General features: G+C 41.1%; 1 protein-coding gene across 1 annotated transcript in view; it reads right to left on the reverse strand.

The window, feature by feature from the left end:
* Window positions 1–1,227: 1,227 nt before the first annotated feature.
* Window positions 1,228–22,210, reverse strand: part of LOC125908377 (bromodomain-containing protein DDB_G0280777-like) — a 39,877-nt gene continuing 18,894 nt past the window's right edge. The window contains 1 exon segment of the mRNA XM_049611101.1: window positions 1,228–1,408. Within this exon segment, the coding sequence (XP_049467058.1) occupies window positions 1,228–1,408 (181 nt within the window).

Genomic DNA, 22,210 nt, shown 5'->3' on the forward strand with positions numbered 1-22,210 from the left:
GCTTTTGGAGAATTTGTAGAAATTTCAGGTGGCAGGAGAACGTTAGTGAATGCTGATGTCGTTATTCGAAGTAACGACCGTCTCAAGATAGCAAAACTCCTTTACTACCTTGATATTGTCGCCGTCATCCCAAATGGTCTGAGTCACCGGCAAGCAGGTACTTCGTCTTCGTCGCAATGATTCTCAATCCAATTCTTGCTGCTTCGCGTTTGAGTCAGGTGTACGCCTCCCACAACTATGCTATTATCCTGCCAATGATGCCGATGTCATCCGCGAAGCCAAGAAATTGGAGAGACAGGTAGAGGATCGTGCCATGGATTTCGTTGTAATTCGAAACGCGGGGCTAGACACCTTCCCGGGCGATGTTGAAGAGCAGACAGGAGAGTCAATCATCTTACCTCAGACCCCTGTAAGATTCGGTTCATGATGGCCTCTAACAACCGGATCAACTTCCCAGGGAAGTGGTATCGATGCATGATGTTCCATAGCTCCTTCCGGTCTATGGTGCCGTAAGCCGCCACGAAGTCGATGAACAGGTGGTGCGTAGGTATCTGGCGCTCTCGGCATTGCTGGAGGATCTGCCGTAGAGTGAAAATTTGGTCGGTGATAGATTTGCCTCCAACAAACCCAGTTTGGTAGCTGCCGACAAAATTAGTAGCAAGGTGCGTAAGTCTGCAGAACAGGAGCTGGGGCAGGAACTTGAAGGCAGCATTCAGGACTGTGATAGTTCGGAAATTATTTTTTTGTAGACTGGGTGAATGACACCCAGCTTCCACTCCTCCGGTAGTTCCTCCTGTTCCCAGACTTTCCCGATCAGCCGATGCATATCGACGGTAAGCCTCTCCGGCCCCATCTTGAAGAGCTCTCCATCCCAGTCCATCACTGCCAGCAGACTTATTGCACTTAAGCTGCTTGATGGCGCTGGCAATCTCATCCAGAGATGGCGGGGGCACCTCGTCATCTGCGTCGATGCTGTCGCTGTTATTATTGCTGTGCTGTGGTGGTTACCTTGTTTTGCCACTTGCGCCAGTCTCTCCTGCCTCTGCTTCATTTAGATGTCCTTCGTAGTAGCACTTCCACCTTTCACTGATGACTGATTCTTCAAAATGACTCACCGAACGAACTCTGTAGTCTGTAGATCTCCACGTTCTGACGTTTTTCATGCCGTAGCTTGCGGGCGCGCGCTGCGTTCTTCTCGGATAGTGCTCGTCTGCACTCTTCGTCGAATCATTCCTTTTTCTCCCTAAGTGGTAAGCGGCCGATCTTGTGTTGGGCTGCAGTGCTGATGGCTCGTTCCACCATACGCCAGTGGCCTGCCATGGGCATTGCGGCGATGTTGTTGTCGGCCGGAAGCGCTTCCTCGAGCATGACCATGACCAGGAAATGGTCCGAGTCGACGTTTACGCCTCTATACGTTTTAACGTCGATAATATCCGAGATGCCTTCCGTCAATCAGAACGTGGTCGATTTGGGACTTTGAATCACCCTGTTGTCTCATGAAGTCGCAAAAAAAGGATAAAAAACACTAGGACGTGGAATGTCTTTAAAACGTTATAATAATACCTGTCGCTGACGAAAATATAATATTTGTACTAGCCCGGTAGTGGTTCGCCACCCCCTACTAGTTTGACTCCTCTGGTCTAACGATGTGCCACTCTCAGGAGGCTAGGATGAGAGAGAGAGGCTAAACGTGGCCTAATGGCATGTTAGAAGGAGAGGGCAAGCTAGGAATGAGCGAACGGCTAGGATCGGTTCAACGGCGCGCCGCTCTCGAATTGCTCTTTTCGGAAGAGCAATGCCCGAGATGCGCGCGTAAGCGTATCCTATCTTGCTTACGGAAGTAAGCGACAATAGAGAGCATAGGAAGTAATAAGGGATAAGCGTAGGAGCGTTAGGATTAATTTGGATTAATTAATAGCAAGAAATGAATCGTATTATGTAGCATAGCATAGCAAGAATAGAAGCTGGGTCATATAATTATTTAAGGATTAGTAAGGTAGAATTTTAGGTTTAATTATTTAATTAGGAAACTAAGTTAGTTTAGGAAGTAAGGAAAAATGTTAGGCCGGCCTTCTCACGTAAGTGTAAATTACGCATCGCTACAATAGCACGCGTTGCGAGAAGGGCTCGCGAATTAAAAATGAGCAATAAATTGAACTTCTCACAGCCAATGAAATAAGCCTTATTTATTTGGTTGGCCTAGGGATCGAAAGGATCAGAGTTGCTTCCAATCGTCCTCGCTTCGACGAGAGCACCGTTACGGGTTAATTGCCCTGACGTGCTGGGAACAATACCATTTATTCCACTCAACTACACGTATACGAATGAATCGAATGAATGCTAGGACGTGGAATGTCTTTAAAACGTTATAATAATACCATTTATTCCACTCAACTACACGTATACGAATGAATCGATCGATCCGCTGATCGATCGCACGAAGCCCACGATAGCCGATTCCCCAGGATGCTGAGCGAGAATTTACGCACAAAATTCTCTCTCACGCACGCTCCCACATGACGTATCGATAACCTGACGTGGGGACACGAGGTTATCGGGTCAAAGTGCGTTTCGGAACGCAAGCGCAATCTTTCGAAACGCATTCGAAAGATGCTGTTCAAAACCGGTGACCGTTTCGCCGTTGACGGTTTCGAACCTCATCGATTTACATGACCACACCCCTCGGGTGTCTCTAGGTGTAGCTATGGCGGTGTCCATGCTGGAAGAAGGTGCTGCGGATGCTCATGTGCTTGGAGGAGGCAAAGTTTATCAGCCTGAGACCGTTGCGTTTGTCAGTTGGTGGACGCTGAATCTTCCAATCGTTGGTTTATATTTTATTTTATTTTTATTTTATTAATTGCTCGGCCACGTTGGGTTACAGCAATAGTGCTTACTGACTATAGTATACAATTATTCACGAAGGAGTTGGAAGGAGTTTATGGTACGGAAAAGGAGCGAAGACGGGATCGGTAGACAGGATAGGATATGTTGAAATCGAACAGATCAGAAGTACTATTAAAAGACGACATAGCTCTTACAAAAGGCTCATTGCGAGCAAAACGTGTACGACATATAGGTAACTGGAGACGAAAACGATAACGTAAGGTGCGACAAGGTGCATACAAATGTAAGCGCGACAGAAGTGAAGGAGTATCAATCGTATTGAGCAATATGCCAGCGACGAAAGAAGCCTGAGCGACCGAGAGGCGGTGCTCCAACTTGGCAAGGCCTAATAGAGTGCATCTATCGTCATACGAAGGAAGCGGAATAGAGTGATGACCCAACGACCTACGAAATACGATCCTTGTAAAACGTCTCTGGATCCTCTCAATCCTTTGGAGCAGAGATAGTTGGACAGGAGACCAGATGACACAGGCATATTCCAGGACGGAACGGACCCAACAACAATAAAGGGACTTAAGACAAAAAGGATCACGAATTTCAGTGGACATGCGACAAATATAACCAAGACTTTTGTTGGCCTTGTTGATGACATAGTCCGTGTGCTCCTTGAAAGAAAGACTCGGGTCAAAGAAGACGCCAAGATCCTTAGACAAGGACGCACGGGGAATAGGGGCATCACAGACACTATAATCATGAGTTATACTTGTAGAAGATCGGAAGAAAGACAAGACAGAACATTTTTCAGGACACAGGACTAAACCGTTAGAAGCACACCATGTAGAGAATTTACAGAGCCAGGATTGAAGGACTAGACAATCAGCTGTAGAAGATACAGGAAGAAAAATTTTAAAGTCATCCGCATATAGCAAGAAGCCGTTAGGAGGAAGGATCGAAGTACAGTCATTGAGGAAGAGAATGAACAGTAAGGGACTAAGGACACTACCTTGAGGGACACCCGAAGAACTAAGAAAACATTCAGAGAAAGAGCCACAGATTTTAACTGCATATGAACGATTCTCAAGATAGGAGTTGAACCACGGCAATATAGAGCCACCGAAACCTAGTTTTCGAAGCTTAGCAACAAGTAATGATAGAGGTATACTGTCAAATGCCGCTTTGAAATCGGTATAGATAGTGTCTACTTGCTTACCACTAGACAGATAGTGATATAGAGAAGACAAAAAACACATTAGGTTGGTGGACACTGAGCGATTGGGCATAAAGCATATATATATATATATATATGCTTCCACCTGTCCGACCTGAGCATTAAGGTCTCCGACCTTCACGTCATGTTTTGGGCAGCGGTCGTACTCCCTCTCCAGCTGCGTATAGAAGACCTCCTTCTTGTTATCGGTGCGGACTAAGCACATTTGTGATGCTCAGGTTTAAGAATCTGCCACGAATTCTGCATACCTACATAACCGTTCGTTGACTGGCCACCACCCGATCATTCTCTACTGCATCGCACCCAGCACCATGAGGGCAGTACCGAGCTCGCGCGAATCTCTACCGCTCTGGTAGATCGTGCAGTTGCTACGGTACTGGCGCTCCGTAACGCCTTTCCAGCATACCTCCTAAAGTGCTACTATTTCGAACCCGCGGGCCCAGATCCCATCGAACGCAATTCGAGTCTTCACATCCGATGATGGGTATCCCTTTTTCCAACTACAGTTGGCAAATAAGCTCCGCGAAAAAATAACATCAATTGCCCGATGCATTATGTAATTTGGTCTCGTGTCATTTACTTTTACAAAATAAACTTGAATACATTGTCTTTAAAAGCACCATCACATGCAAGCTGTATGTCGAAAGCAACTAATTCTGGCTTGCTTTGCAGAGGACTGAATTGCAATATTTCGTTTTGGCTCTGTCTGGGAGGAACAATGATTTGTTCTAAATATTGATGCAATCGATCATTTTTTTCCAAGGATGAGATTGAGCTAATTTGCTTTGATTCAGTCAGTGTTGATACCGAACTGTAGCGACTGTCGTACACATCTTATGGGTTTGTTTAGCATGCTATTCAGATAGCTGGGGAAAACGACATCTTTATCGGCCTCATATTCTGCCCTGACGTACCAAGTTGTCCTGTCTCAGCAGAGACCGGCTGAACAGCTTTAAACCGAGGCACCTGTATCGGCAACATATCCTGCCTTGACCAACTCGGTAGATCTTCCAGAATATTTGATGTCGGCTCGGAACTACAGTGAGATACTATCGTTGCTTCATTTTTGGTTCACCGACATTGTATGGTCTAGGTATAGATACTCCGATACGGCTTTGCAGTAGTGTTAGGAGATTCAGGATTCGGAAGATTCAAAGATTCAATCTCTAGAAAGATTCGATCAAATCGTATTTCGTTTTTAGGATTTGAATCCTTAAAAGATTCCATACCGATTTGATTGTGATCAGGATTTGTTAGCGATTCGATTGGGAATTGGATTGTGATTGAGATTGCGATTCGGATTGGAATAGGTATAGGGATTGGGATTGCGATTTGGATTGGGATTGCGATTCGGATTGGGATTGCGATTGGAATTTGATTCGGATTCGGATTCGGATTCTGCTTTTATGCCGATTGGGATTGGGATCGCGATTGCGATTGCGATTGGGATTGGGACTCTGGTTGGGATTGTGTTTGGGATTGCGAGATTTGAGCGTTTTCTTAAAATTGTGTGACTGTCAAAGGGTTAAACATACATTGAACTAAGGTCTTGCAGTTTACCATAATAAAAGCAGTGTTATTCCGTAAAATACATTGTATGATTAACTATTTTGTGGAGCAATTCACAATCTTTTACAGTTATCCCTTATTTATTTGAGAGCCAATGGGACTGCGTAATAAGAGCGATTTTTGAATTAAAGAGTTCTCCGATTACAGGGAGTACACTGTTGTTGTCACATAGCGCAACACAGTGAAGCAACTATACATTAATATGTTATGATTATAACTAACTTTATTTATTTCATTTAATTTTCCGGCTACAATTTAACCGCTCTGAACACACCCGAACTACATGCAAGCCGTCACCGAAGTGCCGCTTCTCTCCGCCATCGCTTCCGTCTCAATTCTCCGATCTCTCTGCGCCGTTCAACGATCTCTCTCTCCAATCGATCTGCGCCGATCTCTCTCACTTCATTATCAGTCGCATTTACACGTTACGCGAATCGTAGCGGCCAAGGTCGTTACATGTCCTTCTACTTTTTTTTAACGAAAATTATTTTGCAAGAAAACTATATAGTACGATTTGTTTTGCAAGCAATTTCTTATCGTTATCTCGTGATCTATATGTGTTTTATGATAGATCTGGGCCGTCAGAAGGGACTTCCGTCAGAACGCTCTTTGTGCTGGGCTGTCGTTTTCATCGCTCTTTTTGCTGCTGCGTTCACGTGCGAACAACGTAACATACGTGTGACTTAATAATTCATTGGCTTTTTATATTTTAGGAGCATAGTTCTGACTATAAGCTGCCTTCTAGAACTGGGGGAGCAAAGTTATCATTCAACTCATCATTCAATCGTCTTAGCTCAACCTCACTAGCTCAACCCGTATAGCGTTTGTTTCGTGTGCTAGTGCTGTGTGCTACGCTTTTTTTCAACTCGATATCTCGTTTGTGCCTGTGTCTGTTTAATGCTGCTTCCATCGATACGCTTGTATGGATATACCGTGTGGATATTTGTGGTTATATGCTTAAAGCTATCATTGAAATCTAAACTAACTATATCTTGGCTCTATCCTGCAACTAAGTAATAATTTCCTTAAATTCAGACCCGTATCATGTATCTAAATCCTTATCTAACCTATGACCCTTGTCTATCCTACTCCTACCTAAACTATTTTTTTTTATGAATAAGCTTTCTCTACCTAGAATATCCTACAACTAGGCCAGCCTACAATTTATGTTTTCCTTAATTTCATATTCCTAATCTACTAATTCTAATGTTTCTAAATCCTTATCTGAATCCAAGAATCTTCCTCATCCTATTTCTACTCTTTTTGTTTTCCCATTTTCATTTTATGATTTAAATTTTTTTAATCTGTTGTGTGCTTTCTCTAATTTTTCCCATTCCTTACTATACATGTTTGGTCGCTCGGTATTTTAACCACTTCGTATGGTCCTCTCCACAGCCCTTGCCACTTTTGCATAATCGCTAGCATCTGTTGTAATTACAAAACAATCTTCAAAATTTGGTCGCACTAGAATTGGTTCAGAGACAAGTAGGTTTTTTAACGTTTTAAATTTTAATTTTTATCCCAAATGAATTCAGCATTTTTCTTTAAAAGCTCATGCTTTCTCAAGAAAGCTCAAGGCTTTCTAATATCAGAAACGATTGGTATAAATTTACCACAAAAATTTATCATTCCTAAAAACGATCGCACTTCCTTCAGGGTTTTTGGAGTGTGCATGTCTAAAATTGTTTTTACATTTGCTTGTGTTGGTTTAATACCTGTTTCCTTGATAGTGTGGCTTAAATATGTTATTTCTTTGTGGAGTAATTTTAATTTGGACGGTTCTATTTTGAGATTGTGATTTCTCAAAGCATTAAACACTTTTAGTAGGTTATTGTTGTGCTCTTCTATTGAATCCCCGAACACCACAATATTATTATTATTATTATTATTATGTATTGAATCTTCAACGGGTCGTATGGCCTAATTAACATTAGAACCGCCGATGGGACTTTTTTGTCCCATCGCACTCGAAAAAGGGGTGTTATTCCGCTTGCTGTCGTGACAAACCATTGAAATTTTCTGACTTTTATTTATTTTGAACGATCTTTCGAATGCGCCGATAAAAATAATTGTATTCCATATGGTTATTTAAAAAAATCATTTTTATCCTAGAACCGCCATATGGGACATTTTTGTCCCATAAGCAAATTTAATTGTGATGGCTGGCATCCCTGCTGTCAACGAGTGAGGGGTGTGCTTCTGCAATCGGGAATTCGAGCACATTCCCTTAAACTGGAGCCTTAAACTTCCCTTAAACTGCACCAGTTTAAGGGAATGTAGAAAAAGTCCTTTAAAATTAACTCTGAAGCGGCTTTTACGTTACTTTCTTCTAGATTCCCTCGGAAATGATGTTCCCTATCGTCATAGTCGGCCATGTTCCCATTTTATACATAAATAATATCCATTTTTTGTAAAATAACGTCACACAAAATTAGCTTTTGTTTTTCATCAAAAAACCATAGCTATGAAAGAAAAATGACCTCGACAGCATGGTCCATCGATAGAGGAACGTCTAATTTACGAACACACAAAATCTTGGCGCTTTCAACACACTTGATCACACACAAATCCACAATTTCAAGCGTATCGAGTACTAATCGAGCAGATATGGGAAAACAATTTCGAGCAAATGTCACTTGGGAAGGCATGTCAATACGAATAGAACAATAAAAGTGCGCGAAAGTATTTAACTACATACGTGCTTTTACTCTTGCTTACTACGTGCTTATGTTTTCGCTATATTCAATCGTCTAGTCCAGGTATGTCAAACTGGCGGCCCGCGGGCCGCATGCGGCCCTCGTCAATGCTCGAATGCGGCCCGCGAGAATATTTTGAGAATTGCTAAAATCACTCCAAATCAAAAAACTGTTATTACTATTTGTCGAAGTGTATTTAATTTTCCAGAGAAGAACAATCATTTAGATGGTATATTTTTCGAATTTAACATGAATGTACCCACAACATCTCATAAACTTATTCTACACAATCGTACAGAACAATCGAGACCCTTAAGAAACATTGAATTGAATGCAAACTCAGTCGGTATTATGTTTCGATTAAATTCTGAATATTAGCATAGTATTGTGCACACTCGATTGCACATTCTATATGGAAAAATAGATTTGCGACTACCTTCTACCAACGAAAAAGTAATGAAAATAACTTGATACACACACTTGGAAACTTCGCAACAACTAATGATGGACTGTCAGAATCGCATCCATGGCTCAAAACCATTTTCGATCTTAGCTATAGCAACTTAGAATCCGGCCAAATCAAACCAACAGTTCCGTTCGGTGCCGTCCGAAGCCTATAGAACCGTTTAAAGCCATTCGGAACCGTTGGAGTCATCGGTTGTCGCACGGAGCGGCTAATCTACAGTGAGAAATGGATCCGGTCGGTCCCACCGAATTTGATCATCTCAATGCCCCCGAGTGCCGAGTAAAGGATTCATTCGGCTCCGAATTTCTCCGATTTGCACGGCTCCAACCTTATAATGTTACATCATTGATGTTCGATTGGAGCCACTTCTGTTTTTTTTTGTCATAATCATGCCACCATCAATTTTAATAAAAATGATTGTTGCCAAGTTGAAATTTTGTGTACCCCACATTTTGCAAGAAGAATTAATGTACTTTTGAACCTCCCCAAAAATCTACACCAAAATGATATGATTACGCTTAAGCCTAAAGTATTTAGATGAAGAATTAAAATAATTGAAATGCCGAAGTTGTGCGATACATAGCTTATTAATAGATTAGCTCACACAGTCCATACCTCAATTCGCGAATCATCTCCCTTCAAGTGCAAAACAAGATTTGCCAATCTTTATGGGATCACACACCACGAATCTTCGTCAGATAAAATTATCGTAATTTAACAAAACTATACGTAAAATATGGGTTCTTGTAATAAGAAATGCCACCATACCACCATATACCACCCCTTCGAACTTGGAAATTAGCGAAAAATAATGTTTAAACACGTTTTTTTTTACAATTTTCCTCTTGATCTATCAAAAAATTGCATGCAAATATTTTTGTTATTCATCCAGCGGTGGATAGCTCGGATGGCTTGAAAAAGATTCGCAACAGGCTGGTAGACTTCCCCTACCTCAGTGAAAAAGTGTGGTTGAGTGATATTTTCTAACAGAAGTGCCGTGTTAGAACGCTAGTAATGAGAAATTTCCTATTTTAATAATAAGGATGAAAACAACGCATATGACTTTAAAAGTACATTAAACATTTTTTTAAATAAAAAAGTGCTTAATAAAAAAAACATAGCAAATTTGTAAATAAGAAACTATTCCAGATTTGAAGCGAGTAGTACAAAAAGTCAATTTGTTTAACAATAATGATTTTAAACAGTATTTTATATGAATATTGAGGTATATTTTTTATTCTCAACTTTGCGGCCCACGAATCACTGAAAATCTGTACTTGCGGCCCTCTTATGAATTGAGTTTGACACAGCTGGTCTAGTCCATAAAAGCATTCTACCGTACACTCTAGCGCAATTTTATTAGTAGCACTGGTTCGTCGTCTTATAAAGATTTATTATACCTAATTATGGAGTTTATTAATTATTTTACCACAAGAAACCCTTAGGAAATAATAAACATGTCTAAATATGTACACATAACGAATGGGACAAAATTGTCCCATATGGCGGTTTTAGTAAGGTTGGAAAGTCTGGCGGTTCTAGTGTTAAGATGTAACAGTAAAATAAAAAAAACATAGCAAAAACAAGATTTGCATCGCATTTCACTGCGGCCACGCAGTGGCGGGTCAAGACTCTCCGAGGCCTTAGGCGTTATGGTAGACGGGGCCCCTTCACCAAATCCATCAACCGAGGGGGGGGGGGGGGGGGGGGGGGGGCGGGTTGATGAAATGGTGTACGAATAATACACTGCAAATTTTCTAAGTTAGCTGCAGTTACATTTTTTACTGAAAGCTATTGAGTAATACATGGTTTTGTCGTTTCACTGAATATCAGTAAAACTAATTACTGAAAATGCAGCTATTTATTCTGTCAAAACGACATGCCTGAGGCTCAAAAGAAAACATAATGCGATGCCCGCTTGCTCGTGATGAACAAAAATTTGATTTGGTAACCGCTTACAGGCACCCCGATAAAATTTTAGGTGCGTATTCGGCTTGCGGGATTTACGTTTTGGTTGAGAAAAATCTTCACACCACTTTGCTGAAATTTCGTGGTAGCCGTGAGTGCATACCAAATCAACAAACTTGTTTCGACAAAATACAGTTCACATCTGTATTAAACTTTATAAAAACCAGAGATGAACATGAGCAGAATGGACTGCCACCCTGCGCATCAATAAAAACCTCATTTTCAATATTTTTTTTGCCAATTTTTAATCGATATCAATGACTAAACAATAAGTAATATCAGAAAGGCTTTGTATGTTAAAGGCTTTGGGTATGTTCAAATTTTGGGTATTGTGGATACTGTTTCGAAGCGGACTTTCGACACTTGATCGTCTAGGCGATCATAAAAACCTTTAGGACAATCCGAACAAATCTGACCTGCCATGATCGGAGTTGGTTTTATCTATACTCAAAAGAAGTAAAAGGTCGGAAAGTTATCGTTTTCGCTAAGCTAGTTACGTTTGTCTTTTATTGACAAGAACGATGGTTCTAAACGATATTTTCTTTCCTAGCTCGTGTTTCATAGTACGGACGATATGATTTAAAATCGTCACCGTGAGCATAACATGAAAACAATATTTTGCTTTTAAGTTAGTGTTTACCTTTAAAATGAATACTGAAGTACCGTCTTGCTTCGAATTACGGCGACTTCATTTTCAATCGGTCAGAGCGATAACTTCTTGCACGCGGGAAAAACAATATTTTCATTCGAAAGTAACTGGAAATAACCTGTGTTGCAAGTGCAACTCCGTCGGCTCCTTGACGGCTGCGAACAAAATATAGCGACCGTTTCACTAACCTACAATTTTTTATTTTATTTAAAAACGGATCAACCGATTAAAAAAAGACAAGCTTAGATTTCGGTAGGTTTAAAAAACGCGGTCTATCGTTCGCTAACTTTTAAAGAGACCGTTTGTTCTGCGCACGGTGTATTTATCCCTTTTTCCCCGCGTTACGCAGCGAACGTTGCCCTTTCTTAAATGTTCGAAATTCGAAGATCGATCTTGTCACCCTATCTAAACGTCTAAACCAAGGTGTATGGATATTAGGAGGTGAAGTGCTTCAGAGCAAATTGACATTCTACGATTCGACATAAAAATACTGGGTGCTCCGGTATTAAAATCGGGAAGGGCTGGAGGGGGGTATAGAAATTTGTATGCGATTTGACATAACAATACTCAATGATGGCGCCCGGCAAACGCGCTAATAATTCACCTTCTAAATAAACACACCTTGGTCTAAACCTATCTCCTGTCATTTAGCTTGTTTACATTCCGCATGCCGGTCTCGTAGCACAGTCGTCAACTCGTACGACTTAACAACATGCCCGTCATGGGTTCAATCCCCAAATAGACCGCACCGCCATACGAAGGACTGACTATCCTGCTATGGGGGGAATCAATTAGTCACTGGAAGCCAAGCCCACAAGTGGGTACAGGCAGGCCTTGACCGACATCGGTTGTTGAGCCAAAGAAGAAGAAGAAGACATTCCGCATGCCATAATAAAGGACACGCGGTTTGTCGGCACGGTTACTCGTAACACCCTGTATTGCAGTATGTTTGTCTCAAGTAATCCGCGGACCATAGGTTGGAGACCACTGCTTTAGATCAGCTGCTTTCTAGATGATCGAGCGTTGAGGGCCAGGAGAATGCATTTTTTTACTCATACATTATTATATTATTACAGTTAATACACAAAATAACTGGTTTATGATATTAAACAATGCGATTGGTTATATTGTGGTTTTTCTTAAAGTATTATATCATCCAAGCAAGTTTCAAATTCATTTTATTAAATTAAAATTACTAACATCGATTGTAAAGATTCTTCAATTAAGAGTCAGCAGCATAGTGTGCAAAAGTCATAAAAAGTTACAAACAATTAAGCAAAATCACATTATCGCTTCTTAATGTACCCTTCCTTCCATGTTGCAAATTGTTTTCAGGATATATCTGAAGATGGTACAAAAACCTTAACAGCTGAAAAGTTATCGAGACAAGCGTACAATCGTTCAGTACTATTATGAGGCCACGGACAAGTAAGGCCAGGTCAGACAAATTGATAGCGCATTTCTTTAAAATAAAGCTCCTAGAAAATCGTTGCATCCTTAAAAAGCAATAGTGTGTAGTCATTGTTCTCGTAAAATAAACAGTCAGGTTTTTATGGAATTATTCTTTCTATTTTCTAATTTCTCCTCAAATTTGACCACATTGATTGGTCCGACAATCCATGTTATGGTGATCAAATTTGGAAGAGTTCAACGATATGAATTGTCATATTAAAGTATGTTCAGTTAATTTTTAATGAATAAGATCTATCTATATATCCTATCTTTCAAAATCGCGCAAATATTTTCTCGGGCCTGACTGCATATTGTGGCGGGCCGGACTTTGCCGACCGCTGTCGTCTGCTTAATTAGTTCAAATTTTACGCAATCATTCATATCAATATTTCCTTTCCGTTGACCCTTCCAAATTTGACCCAAACCCTTCAACAGCTTGGCTTTCCACCAGCACTTCGTCCAGTCCACAATTTTGACTGGGGCCTCAAAGGTTAGCCGGGGCACGAGTTCTTAGTTTTTGCGTGATAACATAGACACAGGCCAAATTAAAGAGCGCACACATCGACATCGGAATCGATTCTTGAATGAAGCCTCAAGAGATAAAAAGAGCGTGCTTCGTGTCAGCCAATTTTTCTTGCTAATTTCTACGGCTACGAACCGTTGTGTTAAGATCGGTTTCAGAGCCTTTTAGTGTCGTATGTGCATGCCCGCTGCGCAAATTCGAGCAGTTTCCAGCGCAGAAAATGTACCAAAATCTGCGCTGGCCAGCGCAGTTTTTGGCCCGATCCCCGCGCTAGACTTCAGCGATTCCTGCGCTGGGTCGAGCAAGTTTAGCGCCATCTGTTGGCGAAATGGACGAACTTTAAAAAAATTGGCGCCCATTTTTTCGTCCGCTCCTTCTCCCTCCCTCACCCTGCCCTGCCTTACTTGCGCTTCTGCCCGTGCTTTCCGCCGCCAGCTGATTGGCTGTTGCGGTGTATGCGTTGATACTCATATGTGCATTGCGGTTGTGTATTGTTATTGGTGGGTGTTAGCATTTATTAATTTGTGTGTGACCTTGAGACGCTGCGGGAGAAGCTGGATTGGGATTCAAAGTGTTATCGGTGTATTGATGGTTTATTTTATTTCGTGCCGCTGCTGATGAGACCATTCGATGTCCCTGCCAATTGATAGTGAAAAAGCCAATTTCAAACAAGCGTAGGAGAACGTCTAACACTAATCAAATATATTTTTTTAATTTGAACATGTTTGACGCTTCAACGACCTTCTAAGCATCATGTAGCAATGTATAGTGGCAATAAAATTTATTTTTTAATATGCCGAAATCTGTCTCGAGTTTTCGGGTCTCGATACACATACGCACACACACAGCGCGGGGAAAGTGATCGTTCACTCTATCATGTCGCGATCCCTCTGGCGCTTTGGATGAGGATGCACAACAGGATAGCTGAACCAGCCGTTCTACCGATGAGGTAGCCTGAATCGATCATGCGGGTGGGGGGGGAGGGTTCTGGTGGGGGGTGCGTGCTTGCGTTCGCGCTTTCGTGGGTGCGTGCGTGCGTTCGCGCTTTCGCGGGTGCGTGCCCGCGTGCAGGCGTACGTGCATGTGTGCATGTGTGCGTGCGTGCGTGCGTGCTCGCGTGCATGTGTGTGTGCGCGCGTACTTACATGTGTGTGTGTGTGTGTGTGTGTGTGTGTGTATGTGCGTGCGTGCGTATGTCTGTGCCGGCATATGTGTGTATATCTATATATATATATATATAAATAGATATATAAATAGAAAAAAAAAAATATATATATATATATATATATATATATATATATATATATATATATATATATATATATATATATATATATATATATATATATATATATATATATATATATATATATATATATATATATATATATATATATATATACAGTAGAACGTCGATTATCCGGGGGCGGTTTAACCGGCGGGCGGCTTAACCGTGCGCATAAATGTGAAAGCTGTTCAAACGTACGGCGAACATTTGCAGCGATAGTCAAGTGCGCAACCAGTTTGTTGTGCACCTTTGTAGTGTCTAGTGGTATTTTAGAAATAAATTTTTGTTCATTAACGGTTGTTAAACCTACACTTTTGGATTAAAATAATATTCTTATAACGATTAATCGATTGATTCTAGGTGAATTAATCATAAAATTAGTGGATTTTATGATTTTATATGAATTTGACATTTATTGGACCATTATCCGTGCAAATCGATTAACCGGCAACCGGCCGGTCCCGAGCTACCCGGATAATCGACGTTCTACTGTATATATATATATATATATATATATAGATATATATATATATGTATATATATATATATATATATATATATATATATATATATATGTATATATATATATATATATATATATATAAATATATATATATATATATATATATATATATAAATATATATATATATATATATATATATATATATATATATATATATATATATATATATATATATATATATATATATATATATATGTATATATATATATATATATATATATATATATATATATATATATATATATATATATATATATAGGTGTGTGTGTGTGTGTGTGTGTGTGTGTGTGTGTGTGTGTGTGTGTGTGTGTGTGTGTGTGTGTGTGTGTGTGTGTGTGTGTGTGTGTGTGTGTGTGTGTGTGTGTGTGTGTGTGTTTGTGGGTTTGTGTCTGAAAAACGTAGCTTGCCATTATGTCATATTGCGTTGGAAGTATTCTGATAATGTGTGTTATCATGTGAAACAGCGTGCGTTCACACTTGGATAAAAGCTAAAGTTTCCATCGACAGCAGCGCTTGTTCCTCGGACGAAAACGCAGGTGTGCTGATTGAAGAATGTGCATGCGACAGCGATGCGAAATGGACACGCGCACAATACCAATGCACTCGGCATTCCCTCACAGGTTTTTCTCCGGTGCACGCCATTGAAAGTCCTGCGTGCATCTTTGCGTTGAACCTCGTGTGTGCATTGGAATCTTTGAGTGTGCATTGGGCAGGCGCGCAGTTGTTCTTTTCAATGGGCGTTTTGTTTCATGAGCGCGGCAGTATTCTGTTCTCGATTTTGGGGGGGAGGGGGTAGACGCTTACTCGCGTACTCATTTATAGTTTTTATCCCTGCGATTTTTTTGCTGCTCGACAACGATGTAATTCATCACGTATAGAAGCAGAACGCAGGCAGAGCACGGGATCAGCCGTGTCCAAGTTTTTAACCAGCGCGTGCTTGACGATCCAAGCAAGCAATGTTAGTAACAATGGGTCGAGGTAAACATTGCACCGATTATCAGCGCCATATCATAAAGCGAATGGCGGCTGCTGGCATTAAGCGCAAAACGATCGAGTTCGTGATGGAACGATCGCGCAGTTTTGTGGCATACGCGCTTCGGACAACCGAAACGTGCTTGGACAACCGAAACGCGCAAGTGAACCGGACGTCCTTAGAAGACCACGGCGAAAGAAGACCGTAAAATTGTTAATATATTGAAGAAACACTGATCGCGAGGGCGGAGGTCCTGCTTATTACATCAAAAACCTAACCCAAAACACAGAAAAACTACTAACAAATCCATCCGAAACGACATACTTGTGAAACACACACACACACACACACCAATACACACTCAAATATACATACACACACACACACACACACACACACACACACACACACACAAACACAAACACATACAAACCACACATTAACCTGGCCCAACGGGTGCATGGTGCGTTGAAAAAACCAACGCCCTATCATTATGTCCAATACTGTACCTTCTGTGATGCATCGGAAGCAGCATATGGAGCCTGCATTTATGCGCGTTGTGAAGGCGAAGGTGGACAGATACGCATAACTTTGCTTTCTTCCCAATCGCGTGTGGCACCGCTGAAGCGCGTCACACTACCCTGCCTTGAACTATGCGCTGCTGTATTAGGAGCACACCTTCATCACCGAGTAAAGAAGGCGATGGGGATCAACGTTGCAGAATCTTTCTTTTGGTCGGATTCCACCATCACCTTAACCTGGATCAGCGCCACACCCAACATGGGCAACGTTCGTGGCTAAACAGGTATCTGAAGTGCAACATTACTCACACCCGCGGCAGTGGAGCCATGTACCCGGCGCGGCTAATCCTGCTGATCTGGTTTCACGAGGCATGTCAGCCGCTGATTTCCTGAAAAGCAAACTTTGGAGCTTCGGTCCGGATTGGCTATCTTTGCCCGCTTCCATCTGGCCCAACTCTAACCCGGAACCAGCCAACGAAACGAATCTAGAGATTCGCCAGGTGAATGCTGCCGTAATAAACACAACCACTAATCACCCTGGGTTTGCGTTGTGTTCTAGCTACAAGCGATTGTTGCGTATCGTATCCTTTTTCTACCTTATCCCTTACATCGAGATGCTCATACGACGACATCTTCACGATTTTCCTCTAGGAAGGAAACCATTACATGTTTGTAGTTGATATTTTTTTGTTTTAAAATGCCACGTACTGTTTATAGCCCTCGATATTCGTTTGCGAGATTGTATGTGGATGTTCCTTTGTCAAATTTGTTGATTAAACTTAGTTTTCTTCTACAGCCAACATCAACTTTATTTTTGTACATTTGTATTTTCCATGCTGGTGCGGTAAATGATCATGGTTATGAGATACCGCTACTGAAGCAGATATACAGTAGAACGTCGATTTTCCGGGGACGGATTAACCGGCGGGCGGCTTAACCGTTCGCATGAATTTGACAGTTTGCGAACATTTTCTGCGATGAACCGGTTAGCAAAACATTTGTTGTGCAGCAATCTGTGATACTTTCTAACTTCATTTTTGATAAAAGACAATTTTAAATCTATTGTTATTGATTCAAAACATATTCTACTAGTGATTAATCGATTACAGTGGAGTGCCATTTTTCCGGGTTTCTCGGGACTTTATCTCGCCCGGATATGCGAATAACACGGATAATGAGTCAAATGATATATTTTATCACCAATTCCTGATTAATTTTTGGATAATTATCTTATTTTTTGATAAAAATAACCCTGTTTTTATTAACTTGATGTTTTTCGCTAAGAATATTTGAAATTAGCCTTGAATTAACGTGTGTTTTGTTATGACAATGTGCTCTTTTAATCCGCTTTTTCAAATATTCTCCTCATAATGCAATGTCACCTTTGTATGGACTTGTCATATCTCAACAGCACGGATAAACGGACAGCCGGATAACAGGTACCCGGATAACCGGCGCTCCACTGTATTTTGATGTGAATTTCTAGTAAAACCAGTGAATTTTAAAAAATTTGTATGAATTTGACATTTCTTGGACCATTATCCGTGGAAATCGATTAAACCGCATCTGTTCGGTCCCGAACTGCCCGGATAATCGACGTTCTACTGTAAATGTTATGTCATGTTTAAAACAATGAATACGAAATAATTTGTTTAATGAATCCTTACAAGAAGTAATTGCCTTGTTATCAATTCACTCATTCGACTAAAATTTGCTAGTCAGCCAGGTTTCAATTGATCATCAAAATTCTTCAAAAAGAAAAATCAATGTGGCAGAAAGGTTCGCATCAAACAACAGAAAGGAACATAACAGGTTACGTGAAGTAAACAGCCGCTGATTACTTTCGGAATATAAACAAATACTTTCGGAATATAAACAAATGAATGAATATAAAGCATGTATTAATATTATTTAAGTTTGATTTTACGATTTCAAACGATGTTTTATATTAATATTAAAAAGCATTTTGTCTATAACTTTCTCCGGAAAAACATTTTTTACCAACCTGTCAATCGCTACAAATGTCCCCAACATTTGAACAGCTGTCAATTTTATTCGCAGGGATTAAGCGTGTTGCCAGCTATACTTACTTACTTATTCGGCGCTACAACCGCTTTGCGGTCTTGGCCTGCCTCAGGAGTGTCCGAAACCGCTCACGGTTTCGCGCCTTCGTCTGCCTGTCCGTTATCCCGGCCTTAATGGCGGATGCCTCCACACCATCTTGCCACCTCAATTTGGGCCTACCACGCCTCCTCTGTCCTTGTGGACGGCCTAAAAAGACTTTACGGGCTGGGTCGTCCGTTTCCATGCGTACAACATGTCCAGCCCACCGGAGCCTGGCGAGCTTAATACGCTGTACGACAGTGAGGTCGCCGTACATCTCGTACAGCTCGTCATTATAGCTGCTCCTCCATTGTCCTTCTACACATACGGGGCCAAGTATCCTTCTGAGCATCTTCCACTCGAACGCGGCTAAGAGGGCTTCGTCAGATTTTTACAGTGCCCATGTCTCAGAGGCGTATGTGAGTAGTGGTACTATATAGGTACTATATAGTCCCAGCGTCGTCCATCGCGACAGGTTCTTGGAGGTGAACTGATTTTTCAGGCTGTAGGATGACCGGTTGGCAGCCAGCATCCTTGCGCGCAACTCAGCTCAGAGTAGTCCGGGGGCATTGCGTATGGTCGGTATCGGGATGTCCATTTCGAAAATTTCTGTGGCTTTCCGTAGTCGTTGATTCATGGGACTGGGTGACTGGCCCCGCGCCCACGTGACCGTTTTGTTTAGCGTCGGGTTGCCCCCCCCCGACGTTCAGGCACCCAGTTTCCCGGGATACCCACCCCCCTCCTGGTTCGCCATGTGCCACCATCCGCCCAAGGGGTTGGGTCAAGCCCGTGTACCCAAGCTTGGATATGTGGTGACACATGTTACCACTCTGCACGACGAGGACGTGTCGGAATAGGAGTTGGATGGGAGAGCCTGTATTATCCCTCAATGGGGCTTTGGATCCCATCCCATTATAGAGCTTTTACAGATAAAAATAGTTACAATACATTAAAGCTTAGTTAATTCATGTACCTCATTTTCTTTAATTCTTTAATTTCTTTCTTTAGCTATACATTTTTGCGGGGGCCAACATAACCGCATTGCATGTTCTCTCTGTTTTATCGATGCCACGTGACAGCCATAGAGTCCAATTCTTGTCATATAAAGTACACTACAAATAAGAATGAAATAAAAGTGTCCCACAACTACGAGAACCCCTGTATTACTGAAAATTTCAGCCTGAATTATCTTTATTGTATTTTTTTTTTAATTCCTCTAGCAGTCGAGTATCAAATTCTAATTTTAGTTTTTGTTTCGTGCTAGGAGATAATTGTTTCAGTTTATCGTGGAATCCCGCCACGTAAACACTGTCTTCAGATTGGGATAGCTCAGCAACTCTTTCATTGATTTTGGTTACAGACTTTAAAAAATTATTCATTGTTTCGTCACAAATATCGTCCACGTTCTTCCTCTTTCGTGATGTTCGGCGTTTAGTTGAGCTGGTTACTGGTGTCGATTGTGACATTTCAATTTGTGGAGACATAAAAGAATCTTCTAAGTATTCCACCTCCCAAGCGTTTTCATCTAATTGTATAAAATTACTACCGTCGTTCATAGTTGACACTTCTTCCCGTGGCTCGACAAGCTAAAAAGAACATGTAAAATACATATTAGTTTTCTCTTATACTTACAGCTTCCCTCAACAACTGAAGAATGGCTCAACATATCAAAAGGGTTTGAAGAAAAATGGGGCTTTGTAAATGCGATTGGTGCCATCGATGGGACTCATATAGCCATCCAGGCTCCATAGAACTCCGAATCAGATTATTTTAATTACAAGAAATTTCACAGCATCGTTATGTTGGCTATAGTTGATGTAAACTATAACTTTTTATTCGTCGACGTCGGCTGTAAAGGCCGTATATCAGACGGAGGTGTACTTCGTCAATCGTCAATATACAACAAATTAGAAATAAATGAACTGAACATTCCCGAACCGCGCTTGTTATCGCCCAATCATGCTATAAAAACTCCGTACATGCTATTAGGAGATAAAGCGTTTGCATTAAAACCCTATTGTATGAGGCCTTATAACACTCGCAATTCACCCAATGGTTCAGCTGACCGAATGTTCAACACAATACTGTCTCAAAATCGGCAAGTAGTGGAATCCACGTTTGGAATATGGAGTGGAAGGTTCAGAGTAGTACGCAATACAATGTTGTTGCAACCTGAAGTTGCCAATAGAGTTGTGTTGGCCACGGTATACCTCCATAATTTTTTAAGAGCTAGAGCGCATACTTCGTATATGTCACAAACACCCGCAGACAATGACCAATGGTCAACAGTACCGCTAAACAGAATTCCACCACAAACAACTGAAGGCATGACAGCAGTTAGAGACCAACTTAGAGATTATTTTGTGCAACAAATGAGACGCTAGCAATGTACGGGTCGACCTGCACCTACCGGGTCGAAGCCATCGGTAAATGACTTGGAGTTCTTTGGATATACCAGTTACGTGCAAGCAGGTTCAGTACATACTTGAAAGCATAAACGAATCCGATCCATTGGTGCAGCGAGTTCGGGTCAGATCGGATCAAGGTAGTTTCAAAACCCAGATTGGAATTGCTGCACCCGAGGTTGGACTGAAACTACCTTGGCCCGACCCTACCAGAAATTACGGCACCAACGGGTCGGAGTCGCTAATGTTTTCAAGCACTTACTCTATAATTCAACCCAAACTCGCTAAACCCATGGAATCGCTTTCGATTCTGATTAACTCGCATCCGACTGCAGGTTAAGTCGTGGAATGAATTAGTATGTCGATATATAAATAAATAAATAAATAAATTGTAAAAAAAATAGGTAAACACTTACAGAAGTTAGACGACTACCACCATTTACGGTGCCCAGAACGAATTTCATGGCATTAAAATAAGGCCACGTGGGCTCTAACACATCCGCAGCACCCGAGCCAGTTATGCGGCTTTGTGTTACTAAGCCGTTGTAATGTCGAAATGAACCTCTCAAAGAAATCCATTTCGATTTCATTTTATCAACAGGAATGTCAAATGACGACGAAATTTTGCACCATGCATCATCCTGAATGTCTTTATTTTTGTAATACTTCGACTTTGGATTCCATATGGAAAGATATTGCTCGACCTCAACTATGAATAAAAGAGTGGCGTCTTCCGTCATTTTTACAGACTGAAAATAAAAATAAAACGAATAAGTATTGCCAATTTTTACTCTTGTTTGTTATGAGATTGCGTAAATCGATATTGATGACCTTTGATATTCTGTTGTTACTAAAAGAGAATTATAAATAGTGTAAACGGCTACGGTTGTAGTATAAAACTAATATACCATCAATCCAAGTTATTATAAAATATCACATAGCACCAATGATATTGTTCGCTTTGTAAGGAATGATGTTTGGATACCAATTATATTTCTATA

The sequence above is a fragment of the Anopheles coluzzii genome, chromosome 2 (genome assembly GCF_943734685.1).
Source record: "Anopheles coluzzii chromosome 2, AcolN3, whole genome shotgun sequence".
In the NCBI taxonomy this organism is placed as follows: Eukaryota; Metazoa; Arthropoda; class Insecta; order Diptera; family Culicidae; genus Anopheles; species Anopheles coluzzii.